General features: G+C 38.4%; 1 protein-coding gene across 1 annotated transcript in view; it reads right to left on the minus strand.

Annotated features, from left to right (window-relative positions):
* sh2d4a (SH2 domain containing 4A) overlaps positions 1–16,650 on the minus strand; it is a 76,532-nt gene that overhangs the window by 43,391 nt on the left and 16,491 nt on the right. Inside the window, exons 2-3 of the mRNA XM_039758766.1 lie at positions 12,375–12,679; positions 699–858 (exon numbers count right to left, since the gene is read on the minus strand). Of these exons, the coding sequence (XP_039614700.1) occupies positions 699–858; positions 12,375–12,549 (335 nt within the window). The 5' untranslated portion in view covers positions 12,550–12,679. The remainder of the gene's footprint in view (positions 1–698; positions 859–12,374; positions 12,680–16,650) is intronic.

A 16,650-nucleotide genomic window follows, 5' to 3' on the forward strand; every position in this document is an offset into this window, starting at 1 on the left:
TTGATGCAAATCAAGGCAAATCAAGTTATATCTGTCCATTCTAAAATGTTAAATTGAACTTGGATGACTTTCATCTCAGCTTTGTACTCTGTAAACTAAACAGGTTAAATGAGGCTAAATTAAAATCAGGTTAAAACTCCTCCTTGTTCTCTCTAAGGTGTTTTTAAACCCCTACTCATGAATATTCAACAAAATAATAATACCATTCTTAATAAAACCACTCTTAACATCAGCCTATTATGGCAAGGTTCCTTGAACCATAACCCTCTGCTTCTTGTGTTTTATCCAATTTTATATTGCAATGAGTGTATAGTTGTTAATATTATAGGACTGCAGGCAGTTTAAGTGACTTCCTTGTAGAATAAACTTCAGTGCCTTAGGGACTAGGCCTCACTGCTTGCCTGGTTGGTTTTAAAGTACAATAAGCAGTTAATAGTAATAAGCAGGAAGAAGGGAACTCATATTTCATGTTGATGTTAACAGTTTAAAACCTCAAAAACAGAACTAAAATGAAAAGACAGTGCTATAAAACAATACTTCTGCTCATTCTGAAACATTGCAAGTTAAGATGACCCACACATTCCAGACAGAAATATACATTGCCAGGGAGATACTGATTTCAAATGTTTGTTGTATGGGACTCTAAAGCTTTAAAATGACCTAGTAATAATAATAATAAAGCTACCAATTATACCTACCGGATTTCTTCTGCTTCCTTCTGAGCTTGTTGTCGAGCTCGTTCTGTAATAATTTCATCACAGATCTGGTCATAGGGTTTGTCCTTGGAATGTTCTCCCATTACCCAAACCCAGACATCGGAATCTGATCCCAAGAGCCAATTTACTGCCTTTCCATTTGCTGCAATATAAAAAATGGCTTCAGATAAAACCACTGTTGTCATTAACAGCCCAGTCTCTATTTTTGTGATCAAGCCTTTATTGAAAACTAATTAAATACAACTATACAATAACAATTATCCAAACAAAACAATATTTATGAGACTATCTAAAAAGTAAAAATAAATAAAAATAAAACCTCCTCTGATGCCCTCTCACCCCTCACCCTATTCCTTCGAGATATACCCATATTGTATGAGGAGCAAGATGTATAATCTGACAGAGAAGAAGAGAAGAGGCACCACCCACCCATGAGACCCTACATCCCAACCCAGATGACCAGATATAGTATTTGGTGCTGTACTATATAAGCCAGTTGATGCCATTTGGCAATACTGGTCCCAGATACTAGATACTAGCAGCTGAGAACTCTAACTGGGAAAGTCTGAGAAAAGATGTCTTCCAAGCATTAACAGAAAGTGAATCTGGTGATTTCCAACAGGATGGAAGGGCTGATTTGGCAGTGATTGCCCCAAGTGAAAACAGCTTTTGTTGCGTTAGACTGCGTGACAAAGGGGGTAAGGTCTAGTAATAAAAATATCAGAAGTAATACATCCATAGAAAAGATAGAAGACATAAAAGGTAGCAGTGCCCTCCACAAAGTTTTTTCTTGATCTACCCCTCTGCTCCAAAGTTTAAAATTACAAAGGAAACAATTAAGACAGACATTTTTAAAGTGCACATTACAGATTTTAATTTAAGAATATTTGTAAACATTTCCGTCCACCACGTAGAAGTAACATTTTTTTATACATGATCCCCCCATTTCAAGGCACCATGATGTTTGGGACATAGCAGTGGTAGGTATATTAAAACAGTCATATTTTCTAATTTGTTGCACATCCTTTGCATGCAATTACTGCTTTAAGTCTGCAATTCATAGACATCACCAGGTGCTGAGTATCTTCTCTGGTAAAGCTCTGTCAAGCCTCTAATGCAGCAGTTTTCAACTTCTGCCTATTTCAGGGTCTTGTCTCCTCAAGTATTCTCTTCAGCATATCGAAGACATGCTTTAAATTGGGTGACTGTCTTGGTCTTTCAGGAATTTTCCATTTTCTAGTTTTGAAAAAGTGATGTGTTGCCGTAACAGTATGATTGGGAACATTATCATGTATGATGAAGTGCTGTCCAATGAGTTTGGAGGCATTAACTGGAACTTGAGCAAATAAGAAGTTTCTATACACCTCAGAATTCATTTTGCAGCTGCCGTCAACAGTTACATCATTAATAAAGATAAGTGTGCCAGTACCTGTGGCAGCCATACCTGCCCAAGACAGAACAGCCCCACCACCACCATGTTTAACAGATGAGGTGGAAAAGTTCCTCACTCTGCTCTTACCATCACTCTAATAGAGGGTTATATTTGTCTTTTCTGTTCACTAGACCTTTTTCCAGAATTCTGCAGGCTCTTTTAAGTATTTTTTGGCAAACTGTAATCTAACCATCCTGTTTTTGTGGCCAACTTAATGGTCTGCATCTTGCATTGTGGCCACTGTATTTCTGGTTATGAAGTCTTCTGTGGATAGTAGTCTCTGAAACATCCACATGTTCCTCCTTAAGACTGTTTCTTATCTGACGGACAGGTATTTGGGGCTTTTTCTTTACCATAGTTAGGATTCTTCTGTCATCAGCAGTGAAAGTTTCCTTGGCCTGCCAGCCCCTTTGGGATTACTGAGCTCACCAGTGCGATCTTCCTTCTTAATGATATCCAGACAGTTTTACCAATGTCTCTAGTGGTTTAATTTTTGTTTTTCAGCCTCATAATGACTTCTTTGACTTTCACTGGTACAGCTCTTGTCCTCATGTTGGACAATAGCAACTACAGACTCCAATGGTGGTCTGCAGATAGAACCATCTTAGGCACGCTAATGAATTAATGAAATACACCTGAGGAATCCAAACACCTATGGCACCAATTGTCCCAAATAATATGGTACCCTGAAATGGGGGGGACCGTGCATAAAGAATGTTGTAATTTCTACTTTATGTGATCAAAATGTATGGAAATACCCTTTAATTAAAGTCTGCAGTATGCACTTTAAATCATGTCTGAATTGTTTGATTTGTAATATTAAAATGTGGAGTAGAGGGAAGATCAAGGAAAAACGTGTCTTTGTCCTAAACATTATGCAGGGAATAATTTTGCAGACCAAAGGGCAGCAACACTGTGGCATTTGCAAAACATATGAAGGAAGGTTCCCGGAGCCCTACTTTGACATAGAAATCAGAAGCTATCCGAGGTCAGCCCCATAGCAAATCATCTTCAAGATCACTGGGTGCATTGTGAGAACTAGCCCTGGATGAGTGCCAGTCCTTTGCAGAAAATAGTCGCATATACACTCACACTCTCTCAAAGGGCTAATTTAGAATTTGCATGACATTGGAGTGTGGGAAGAAAAACAAGTAATTGGAAGAACACATGCAAACTCCATACTGGCAGTGCCTGTCCTAGGATTTAAACCAATGACTCTGGAACTGTGAGGCAGTAGCACTAATTACTGCACCACTGTGCCACCGACAACATGTCCCATGATATTATAATAAAACCATGATTTATATATAATTTCACAAACTATATACTGCTGATAATGATGCAGAATTTACTTTATTGTTTAAGTTGAGGATAACGTTTATGATTAAACACTGCAGTTTATTTGTTCTTTGTTTTTTATAAAACAGTCTAGAGTGAGTGACATTCCTGTACAGTATATGTGCTAGATCTTTAAATTGTTTTACAGTAACTTTTGTATCTTAAAAAGCATCCTTACGAAATATACATCTGTAAAGGATAACAAGTCTGTCTAATGTCATTGTCACATTATGCGACTTCTACTCTTTGGGAATGTTAGGCTTACTGACTACAATTGCTGATCTTGTCGTGGAACCCAGTCAAAAATCACAGAGCATGTCTAATTTAAACAACTGTGTGCCAACTCTTTAGCACAGTTTTGCTCACCCCTTTCTGCGACAAACAATATTGTGCTGTCTGATGGAACCAGTGCTGTATGCAGGGCTAACAGGTATGGTGAGTTTAGCTGTAACCTCCAACTTTTTTCTCTTTCTTCCATTCTGTCACGGGACATAAAACATCAGACGGACGAGTCGTTCATCTGCTTGTAAAATCCAAAACACCCATTTTCCTTATTCCTCGTCACTGCTGCTAATATGCATTGTAATCTATACTAGTAAAAGGCAAAACCCTCACTGACTCACTCATCACTAATTCTCCAACTTCCCATGTAGGTAGAAGGCTGAAATTTGGCAGGCTCATTCCTTACAGCTTACTTACAAAAGTTAAGCAGATTTCATTTCGAAATTCTGTGTGTAGCGGTCATAACTGAATCCTACATACGTACATATATACGTCCACAGCCTGCAGCTCGGTCGCCGTGTGAGGTGGCGTTATGTCCCCCATCCCCACGCCTCCCACGTAATTGGCTGCCTGCCCATATAAGGCCGTCCGTCACTCCGGTCTTTTCATTTTCTTCCTTGCTTCGCCACGGTATTCATGTCTCCCTGCTGATAACTGCAGTCTTTTTATGTAATCCACGGCTTCTCCGCTGTTTTATTGTTCGTTTATTACGATTATAGTTATTGTGTAGGTATTTTAGACTTAGTTTATTGTTCAGGTACCCATTTCCTTTACCGTTCCAACCATACCCCCATTAACATGTCTATCGAGGTGATCGCCATCAATCAAAGAACTGTCACTTAACACTAGAATTACCAGAGCCTACGAAAAAACTCGTAATTCCGTCCCACCTTAAACTGCTTCTTAAATCCCTTCACACCTCTCCGCCAGCGCCCTTTGTCTTCTAAATGTGCTGATAAAGAGAAGCCGGCTATTCCATCCCCCCACCAATTTAGAACGTGCACGAACTTCTCCCAGCTCAGGCCTTGATTGAGTATCTGGGAGTGAAGTGGAGTTTTAGAGTCGAAATAGTAGATCGTTGTTTGGAACACACGCATTTCATGTCTGTTCCGTTTCTACAGTAATCTGTGTCAACACATTGTTAAAACAGAAACTTTTTTATATTCTAGTAGTAGATGACAAAATGTAGGCATAAACTATATAATGTATGAAGCCTGAAGTCCAAATAGCAAAGAAACATTTTCACAAGAATAACACAATTGCACTTTTATTCAAACATATAACTGCAGAAACAAAAGCCGCCTTAACATGCGACATTGACACCAGTTTACTGTAACTGACTCTGTGGCTCAATAGACTCAGCCCCCGCTTGGGAATCAAGGGGTCGCGGGTTCGATCCTGCGCCCCTCCGTTTTGAGAAGTAAACTGCTCTTGTCTTACTGTTTTAGAATAAAAGCATACATTTGATTTCAGTCTGTAACAGCCGGTGCAGTTTATGATCCTTGTAAAGGTTAGCTTTTTTTTTATTCACTTTTCACTCTCTCAGTCGCGTTCAGAATCAATCCATACAACCCCATCTGACACGGCTGTTTTCACTAAAGACGCTATAGCTCTGCAGTGTACCACGATGCATACTAACGCACAATCACCCCCGGTTCTGACACACAAACGCTGGCGAAGCTGCCTTCTTCGTATCTCACCGTCACTTGCTTTTCGCTTTATTGAGTGTTCCCTGCCAGTCCCCGCATGTTGCTGTATGCTTTTTCTTTTGTACTACAGGACATGCAGAGGAAAGAATGGTAAAGACCAGTAACTTCGGCGCTATATGCAATCATCAGACACTCCCCATCTGCCCGTGTCGTTCAAGCACAGGAACATATATTGGTGTAAAAGTATAACAAAAGTGCACTTTTATTCAAGTGCACTTTTTCCATCGCTTTTCCTGTAAGAAGCAGTGTACACACTTCTCTCTATCCAGCATACAGCAACATGCGGGACTGGCAGGAACACTCAATAAAACTGAATAAAAAGAAAATCAAGTGACGGTGAGATACTAGAAGGCAGCTTCGCCAGCGCCTGTGTGTCAGAACCAGGTGGGGGCGTTAGTATGCATCGTGGTACAACGCAGAGCTATAGCGCCTGTATTCTGTTTCTTTTGTACTCGAGGGCACGCAGAGGAGAGAATAGTAAAGAGCAGTAAGTTCGGCGCTATATGCAATCATCAGACACTCCCCATCTGCCCGTTGTTTTGTTATACTTTTCAAAACTTTTATACTGCTCAAACTGGCATGCTCAAAAAATACACGTGTAATGCCACGAAAAGTGCACGCAGACACTTCATTTCGCAAACAAAACAAGTGCACTTTTATTCAAAACTACCTGTATAACCAAGAAAAAGAAAGCAAGTTACAGTAGGCGATTGATACGACACCTTGCATGGTGCAATGCTAAGAAGTGCAGATTTTCATTCCGTGCTATATGAAATCATCACATTCAAATATTAACAGTTCCCACACACCCAAGGACCGTCCTTCCTACATTTACGACACGTGTACTTGTTGCAGTGTACACACCTCTCTGTGCTATGGTTTCTATTACACTGAATGAGCACCTGACACTGTACTTTCTTCCCTGGGGGAAGGTCCCGCATCAGAGAATTTCCAGTTCCTGCATAAATTCACACCCGATCTGACGCTGTTCGTTTTCAAATAATATTGCATTAGTGCGATTATATTTTCACATATATTGTCTCTTTCTTTCAGGTGTGTAATAGAAACCACAGCATAGAGAGAAGTGTGTACACTGCTTCTTACAGGAAAAGGCGATGGAAAAAGTGCACTTGAATAAAAGTGCACTTTTGTTATACTTTTACACCAATATATGTTCCTGTGTTTGAACGACACGGGCAGATGGGGAGTGTCTGATGATTGCATATAGCGCCGAAGTTACTGGTCTTTACCATTCTTTCCTCTGCATGTCCTGTAGTACAAAAGAAAAGCATACAGCAACATGCGGGACTGGCAGGAACACTCAATAAAACGAAAAGCAAGTGACGGTGAGATACGAAGAAGGCAGCTTCGCCAGCGTTTGTGTGTCAGAACCGGGGGGTGATTGTGCGTTAGTATGCATCGTGGTACACTGCAGAGCTATAGCGCGTCTTTAGTGAAAACAGCCGTGTCAGATGGGGTTGTATGGATTGATTCTGAACGCGACTGAGAGAGTGAAAAGTGAATAAAAAAAAAGCTAACCTTTACAAGGATCATAAACTGCACCGGCTGTTACAGACTGAAATCAAATGTATGCTTTTATTCTAAAACAGTAAGACAAGAGCAGTTTACTTCTCAAAACGGAGGGGCGCAGGATCGAACCCGCGACCCCTTGATTCCCAAGCGGGGGCTGAGTCTATTGAGCCACGGAGTCAGTTACAGTAAACTGGTGTCAATGTCGCATGTTAAGGCGGCTTTTTGTTTCTGCAGTTATATGTTTGAATAAAAGTGCAATTGTGTTATTCTTGTGAAAATGTTTCTTTGCTATTTGGACTTCAGGCTTCATACATTATATAGTTTATGCCTACATTTTGTCATCTACTACTAGAATATAAAAAGTTTCTGTTTTAACAATGTGTTGACACAGATTACTGTAGAAACGGAACAGACATGAAATGCGTGTGTTCCAAACAACGATCTATTATTTCCACTCTAAAACTCCACTTCACTCCCAGATACTCAATCAAGGCATGAGCTGAGAGAAGTTCGTGCACGTTCTAAATTGGTGGGGGGATGGAATAGCCGGCTTCTCTTTATCAGCACATTTAGAAGACAAAGGCGCTGGAGAGGTGTGAAGGGATTTAAGAAGCAGTTTAAGGTGGGACGGAATTACGAGTTTTTTCGTAGGCTCTGGTAATTCTAGTGTTAACGAAACTCAAACCGATTATGACAGCAGCAATCCAAGCTGTGAGAAAACAGTAAAAAGGAGGCATGTCAGACGTTGTGGTACATTTTCTGATGCAGCTAGACGGAAACAACTTTGTGACGCTGCCGCCAAATGCAGAAATATCCACAAGTTCATATAGACGCTGTCGCTAAATACTCGCAGGCAAATCCACAAGTTCATAGACACGCTGTCGCTAAATACCCGCAGGCAAATCCACAAGTTCATAGAGACGCTGTCACTAAATACTCGCAGGCAAATCCACAAGTTCATAGACATGCTGCCGCTAAATATTCGCAGGCAAATCCACAACTTAATACCGGGAATGCCTGTTAAACATCTTAGATTCACATACCGATTTGGGTGGTGAACACTTCGATGAATGAAACCTGTTATCTTTACAACAGTTGACAAACAAGGAATGTAACTTGAACACAACACATCCTCCAAATACGAACCGGATTGAAAGAAATAATGATAATCAAATCCTTGATGACAGCAACTCTCAGAACAGTCACAAAACAATTACATTGACAATCATGTTACATTATTATTAAAATGTTTCCTTTTCTTTTTCATAACTTCTTTAACACACTACTTCTCCGCTGCGAAGCGCAGGTATTTTGCTAGTTACAAATAAAAATTCATTGGTTGACAGGTCTCATGCACACAGAGCCTGCCTCTACGACTAAAGACAAAAATCAAACCGATTTAATTGTATCAGAAGAAGTTGCGGACAAGACAGAATGAATTGTTGGAAATTTTACATTCTGTGATTGATTTCCATGGAAACATGCAAATCAAATACTTCCAACTCGGTAAGATTATGGAAATGAAGACTACAACTGAAAAAACTTTTTGAAAGTTATCTAATGTGACATGGACTTTCCATGACTGAAAATTGCTGGGCATGTCACATTCTTGGGCCCTTTCTTCCTTGTATTGCACTCTGCTAGTTTCATATTCTCAGTTATAGTTTTATGCAAATCTCAAATATCCAAATGTACAATTTGCTTCATTATATCTATACAGTTATGTCTGTGCTTTTCCCATGTTTATCTGAAGCAGTCAGTCTTGATTAAGTAAGATTGTAAGAGAGAGATTATAAGATAAATGCTTGAAAGCATTAACATGGGTGCCAGATGAATAGCTTATTGTACCAAATGATTAGCAAAAGCAGAAAATAAACGATATTATTCCTTTTCTGTTCTTTGCAGTTCACATCTGACGGTAATGGGAACTAAGGGTTAAATGTTACCTGGAGGCTCACCACTTGAGGGACAAAAGGGAGGCTAACAAAAATCACAAGCACAGCACACAACAGACAGTACCTGTCTACACGTTTCACTTCCTTATAAATAGAAATCACTTTCTTTATATACATGAATGTCACATCAATCAAAATGAGAGCACATTGTGGTCCCAGTCCAACATTTATGAAGTCCAAAGCTCAGATAAGGACAGAAGTACAACAGCTCAGTAGAACAGTACTAGAAAAAGCATTACTATGAAAATCCTCAAAGAATAATGGAGCTTCACCAGTCACAGTGGATTAATCAGATGTCTGAAGAAATATCTTTAGCATGGACAAAATCAAAAATATACTTTTTCACAGGTATTTGCTAATGTTATTGTGATTTGCTGTGCAAATAATATGATTTTTAGAAAATAATTGAATTAGGATGTAGGCCGGCTTGAAGTTAAATTAATAATATTCAATTCGTCACTGTGGTCTGTGTATTCAGTAAGTTTTGCACTTATATAAACTGGTTATGAAATATTACTCTTTCGTGTATACTTTCTGCATATTATTTTTATGGCACATTGTTTGCTGTTCCTTTGTACTATAAATTCTTATTTTTGTTTTCTTTATTAAACTGTGAGAAGATTTGGGCTCTGCCTGGAGAAATGCTGATAACGTTCTTTCTTGCATAGGGTGGTGAAGTTCCTAGTTAAACAGTGATATGTTTATTGTACCATACTTTATCTTAAAGTTACAAAAAGTATTACCACATACTACCATTTAATTCCCCACAACAGCTGGATTCTAAGCGTACTGTAGCACCAAAGTTGTGGTCCTACACTTGCCTAGACTTTTGAATTGTGGCCCTCCTTTAACTTTCTACCCTCCAAACCTGAACAATATAACAGCAGTAAGCAACAAGAGATCTCTGTGAACTTTTATTGGCGGGTGGGGGAATTGGGGGAGGATGGTGATCTCCTGGCAGAGGCTGACTGTGGATGTGGATTTGTATATGGAGAGATTCTTTAAAGCAAATTAAGTATATACGTATTTTTTGATAATGATTTATTTGTGTTGTTTTTTTAGTTATTTTAATGCAATTGTAGTTTTGAGGTAGCACTGTAAGAGGGACAACCTTTTCATAGTGCAAATGTCAAACATTGAACTTGGTCCTCATCCGAATGGCTAACATTCTTTGCTGGACACATAGGACATATGCAGCAACTGGCTGATGCTGTTCACCACCAGAATTACCTTATTAGTGTTTCAACAACTTTTACACTGTTTTCATGATCTCATACCCATTTTACTTGAGAATGTCCATACAAACAGTATTGGACTGGAAAACAACCTGGTCATCTTGATAAAAGTGAAAAAGCAAAACTCAACTAAATTCTATGGAGAGATAATCTAGAAATATTCTGACTTCCTTGTGTGAAAAACAGCGAACTATACCTTTGGTGAATGCAGTCAATGATACTCTGTAGATTGGAGCTTTGAAAGTTCATAATCACAGAGTATTCTTCTTATTTGTTACATTAGCAGTGACTGTAAGTCTGTAAAAATAGTCTTTTAGATTTTTACATTACTGACTGCAAGGATTTCCTATTCAACATGTTAATGGAGCATGCAACCATCCTACAGTCACAAAGCAAATAAGTGCTGCATGCCTGAACATAACTGATGCCACATAGTTATTAACAATTTCACTTGTGTCTAAAGATAGGCTTCTTCTTCTTCTTTTGGCTGCTCCTTTTAGGGGTTGCCACAACAGATCATCTTGTTCCATATCTTTCTGTCCTCTGCATCTTGCTCTGTTACACCATTACTTGCACGTCCTCTCTCATAACACCCATAAACCTTCTCTTAGGACTTCCTCTTTTCCTCTTCCCTTGCAGCTCTATCCTTAGCAGCCTTTTCCAAATATAAACAGCATCTCTCCTGTGCACATGTCCAAGCCAACGCAATCTTGCCTCTCTTACTTTGTCTTCAAACTTCCAAGCTGAGCTGACCCTCTAATGTACTTGTTCCTAATCCTATCCATCCTTGTCACACCCAATGCAAATCTTAGCAGTGTGAAGTACAACGCTCCATCTTCACTGATTCCAAAGTTCAAACTACTAGGAGATTTGAAAGTTGGTACCAATACTTGTGGTCAACCAATCAGCACAATTCATTTCACAAGCCCCGTCCATGATAGTTCCTGACTGAAGGTAAAAGTACAAACCCTGTAAAAAGAGATAAGAAATTACCAGGAAATACAATTGACACAAGTCCTTACAGTGGGAATGCTACAAAAATCCCTGACTTTCTCAGGGTCCCTATTTTCTGAAAAAAAGTGAATGCAGTGGAAAATCACCTATTGTTGGTGGCATGAAACCGCTGAACCATTCAGGCCTGAGGACAGATGGTCATTGTAAAAGGTGCTGAAGGAAACAATTGAGAAGAACATAAATCAGCTATGAAAACCTTAGGATAATCACAAAGGCATGGGTACTATATACTGTAAAATCAGCTTGGTTTATTCAGTTATCCATGACACTCCTGAACGATGTTAGTTTAGAAACATAGAAGAAACATGCAAAAGTTCTAGAATAGACAGTTCAGTGCGTTTTGGAATAATGATTCTTTCAGTTTGTAATTAAATATGGAAATGAAAACCATATAACCTCTAAATTAAAATGAAAATTTATTATCAGAACATACAGTATGCCACTCCCGTAAGAAGTAAACCATGAATTACAATGAAAAAAAATCAGCTTACAGGGTCATTGGGAAATGAAGCCTATCCTGGAATCACTTTGGGATGAGACAGAAAGAATTCTTGGATGAGATGTCAGTCTTTCACTGGGCAATCTCACTCTTACATTATCAGTTTATGGTGCCATGATGAAAGCTTTAAAATGTAAAGGTTCAATTTATGTTCTAGAGTCAGACATGCAAGTAAGAGATTCACTGTTCTCTGCACGGGTAACCGTATAGCCTAATATGAAGACCTATCAGATATGGAAAGAAACTGACGAAGGCCTATGCAGACATAGTCAGAAGGATCAAACTGCACAGAAAGATGTCATGTATGGGAAATTCAGATGCACAATATTGTGAAGCAAATTCAAATACCAGTGGCCTGCAAACTCCAAGTTTTTAATAGTTTTAAAATCCAAATAAGTCACATCACCTGTTAGTTTATAAATCAAGCATTGTAACTTTCTTATTTGAAGAACACAGCAACATAAGTTCAACACAGTTTATGTTTCTTCTTAGAATTTGTTATGGATTGACACTAATATGCCATATACACATTCTAATTGCTAACGTTCAAAGCATTCTAACTAATTTTCTAGGACCTGGGAATGTTTTAAATAAACCCAGTGCTGCTTCTTGACCAGTCTTCAGTTAACATTTTCCTAGCTGCTGCTTTTTCTTTCCATACCTTTCTTTGATTTTGTCCTCAGTGCATCTTCTTTTTCAAGTAACGGCTCCTTCTCCTTCCATCTCCGAATTTGTTCCTGTCTCATTTTGAAAAAAAGGATTTGCTTTTGCTCTTCACTGAGTTCAGCCAGAAGGTCAGGATCAATATACATATCAGCCAAGATTTGCTGCAGCATGGTGACTATTGGCTTCCTTCTCTCTCACCAGCAGAAAAATGAGTCCACTACTAGTATATTCACAGATTAAAAACAAAAGTCAGTGTTGCATGCCAGGCCTGTAATAGTCCACTTAAAGGGTTCCCATATCCTGAAATGAAAAAAGGCACAGAGAGACTGTTTTAGAAGCCCTATATTTAAATAGGCATGTTCTACAGTATTAAAAATAAACTTCTACTTTAAAGCAACACAAATTTTTGTAATTAAAGTGTGTATGCGAGTGCAGGAGAAAACAGTTATCAGGGTCTTCCAGTGGTTTGGTAGATCTTTCTAATGTAAATCATTCATCACGCAGTCAACCAGTTATTAGTGGTTCAGACTGCACAGCTTAACCCTCCATCTCCCAACGTGTGATCTGACATCATTTACACTGTACTTTGGACAAAAAGGAATTACACAGTACCAGAGAATATATTGGATTAAAATATACTGTTCATTCTCTACATGCAGACTAAAAATGGAATCAAAACGTATTTCTAAATTTAATAAACATATCCATCTATTCAATTTTATATTTTAACTTGCCACCAAACACCACAAGATAAACAAGCCCATGGGTGTAATATTCACTCAAAATATGGTACTAATTTAGGAAATACATTAAAGATGAGATGATACAGTCAATTCCTCCCCTATACAATAATCTAGTATTCAAAGCATCTTTAATCCATGCTGTGTTTAGTTCATGGAGGTTGCTTGGCATTTAAGCATTAACACTAGAATTACCAGAGCCTACGAAAAAACTCGTAGATCCGTCCCACCTTAAATCACTTCTTACATCCCTTCACACCTCTGATAAACTTAGGCTGCAAGCAGCCGGCTATTCCATCCCCCCACCGACTTAGAACGTGCACAAACTTCTCCCTGTTTTTACACTACCATTCTGCAGTGATTTTGATTTTTTTTGACCTGTCCAACAAAGTTTTTCATAAACACTCTAAAACCACATGGTATCCGTTTTATTAAGATCACATACACCCTTTTTTAAAACATAGTTCTGCATTCTTTTTCAATTCACATGCCCATATCGAGTCCCAGCCAAGACTGTCAAATTGGACTTTTGCTCAAATTATGCCTTGATTGTGTCTTTTGTGTGCTTCATGTGAGATATTAAAATGTCAGAGAGACAGTTACACAGATATTAAAAAGTTACTTTCCTCATTCTGAAGTTTACCAGCAATTTGGATTCACAACAGGAGTCAATAATACAATCCAAACACTCTTGACTCATCTTGTGTATCCATTTTCCTTTTTGAAGAGAAGTGCAGGAAATCATGGCAGAAAATATTGAGGCCTACAATTACATAGCTCTTCTGTGCTGACTCACCATATTTGGAAAATGAGTTCTGCTTGTAAAATGTTGAAAACTGCAGAGTATCAGGAGACAAAAAACATGCAGGGAACAATATCTACACCTTACCTGCATTACTACATTACAATGCATACACAGCGCATACACTCACATCAACTGAATGTGTATGTAAAATGCTCAGACCAGATTTCGACCATGTAATGTAAACAGCACTAATGCTGAATCTGATTTTTGTCACCAATTTCATTTCAGAACTGGTAGTGTAAATGCAGCTTCAAAGACTTACATGTTAACAATATAGTTACACTCTTTGCACAATTACACTTCAATCACAACTGATTTTACTGTGTGCAAGTAAGAAGCTTTATTAAATGAAACTAGCCCACCTTTCATAATGTTCCATCAAATTCTATGGCTAAAACTGTTATCCAGGTAAGATAAAGATATAGGAAGCATTTCTAGTCTCTACTAATATATCTCAAATAGTGCACTCCTAGATGATTTCAGGCAACATTGTGAACGTGAATAGAAAAAATGATGAACGTAAATAGAATCTCAGATAATGAATAGAATTCATATATGGGTAAGCTACCATTTTCATTAGTGGTGCAAAGCAGGTGTAATTGTAATACAAACTGTACATCATATGCGCATACCTTGACTAAGATTAACCAAAATACTGTATATCTCTAGAACAAGACTTACACTTTAAAGGATGTCATCAAGAGCTTGTCTTACTACAGTAGGATATACAGTACGTTTTGGGAATGTTCTACATTTAAATCGTATTGAGTAGGACTCTCTGATCTATTGTCATATAGTTCTGGATTTACAGTAGCTCTTCATCCTCCAATATTATCATTTAGAGTAACACCACATTGGACGACACTTTGTCAATAAAAATATTTTGTCATATTTTACACTGCAATGCTTCTTAGTTGTCTTATCTTTCACAAACTGGAAGAACTTTATTCTACCCTTCATGACTCGATCACATTTTAATTTACTAGGAATGGATCAAAGCTTTTCCAATTTGAAAAGAATTATTGCTTTACTGAAATAAGAAAGATGAGCCAGTGTTAAGCTTTTTGATGTCTCATTATATTTGAGGAACTACTGTATTTTGGCCTATTTGTTCAAACAGCTCTAAAAACCGAGTACAGGAGGGGTGCCAATATCAATTTGATATGGAATAACACAGTACTAGCATAGCGAAACACATGTTTATGAAAACAGTTGTTTAGTGCAATAGTATGATGGAAAATTTGTTTGATCGAACATGTCATTTAGGAACCTCTGTTCACCGGATATTCTAACCATTACGTTCTTCATTCTTTGTGCTTCTTGTTGTCTTTCTTCATTGCAGATTAGGTTATTGCCACAATAAACCACATTGCAGCCTTCTTGTGAGCGCAGGACAATATTATGCCTGGGCATGGATGCTGGACATTTTGTTGCTTTATATAAATAAATGGGAAGCCATATCGATTCAATTCTTGACTGATCTTGACTCATTATAATGTGATTCATGTAATAAATAAAAATAAGACCACCTGTTACATTGTGATAGTAGCAGATTTCTTATTGGTCACTTCTACTTCAGCTTCATTCTATTAGAGTTTAAGTGATGGTACTGGCATAAACTTCAGCCCCAGCCATCCTGAACACATGCAAGATCAATGAGTTCTATAATGGACAGATGGACAAAAAACAATCCTAAAACTCGGCCCAGAGAAATAATATAACAAAGGAATATCTCACTCTGTACGAGTTCACTTTGGTGATAAGTGAATAATTTGATTGCTTTCTGAGGTTTTAACAGTGGCCTGCTTAAGCAGCAGATATTAAATGAACATTGAGTAAAGTTTATGAATATTCAAGGGAAAGGTTCAATCAAAAAATCAACTATTTGCTAAAGCCAGGTTAATTCTATTCATTGGTATTGAAATATCAAGTCTATTTGTATGAAAACTGATAATCTTCACTAATATGACTAATTCTCAGTACAGTATGAGCACTTCAGGATAGAATAATAGTTAGGCATTTAGCTGTGTAAATATAGATGAATTTAGAAGTGTTAGTGTAGTCAGACTGCGGTGGGCTGGCGCCCTGCCCAGGGTTTGTTCCCTGCCTACCGCGTCCCCGTGACTCTGTAGTTAGGATACAGTGGGTTGGATAATGGATGGATGGATAGTGTAGTCAGAAAGGCCCTGTGAGCAGCAATGGCAAACAGGAGTAAAACAAATATAGAATCAAAAACAAAACAAAATGGAACAGTTAAAATAATCATAAAAGTCATGTGAAAAGACAATTTCCCCTTGGGGATTAATGAAGTATCCATCCATCCATTATCCAACCTGCTATATCTTAACTCCATGTCAGCGTGGTTTTCCTCTGGGTGCCCAGGTTTCCTCCCACAGTCCAAAGACATGCATGTCAGGTGCAATGGCGATCCTAAATTGTCCCTAGTGTGTGCTTGGTGTGTGTTTGTATGCCCTGCGTGGGGGTGCTGCCCTGCCCGGGGTTTGTTTCCTGCCTTGCGCCCTGTGTTGGCTTGGATTGGCTCCAGCAGACCCCCATGACCCTGTGTTATGATATAGCTGGTTGGATAATGACTGACTGACTGACTTAATATAATTTTATTGGTATGGCCGACCTGCTGTTGCAGTCACAAATTAACCAAATATCCCTGATGTAGAGTGTGGTGCCTCTTCATGCATCCACATTCTCTGATTGACAAGAAGAATTCA

This window comes from Polypterus senegalus, chromosome 7 (assembly GCF_016835505.1).
Source record: "Polypterus senegalus isolate Bchr_013 chromosome 7, ASM1683550v1, whole genome shotgun sequence".
Classification (NCBI taxonomy): Eukaryota; Metazoa; Chordata; class Cladistia; order Polypteriformes; family Polypteridae; genus Polypterus; species Polypterus senegalus.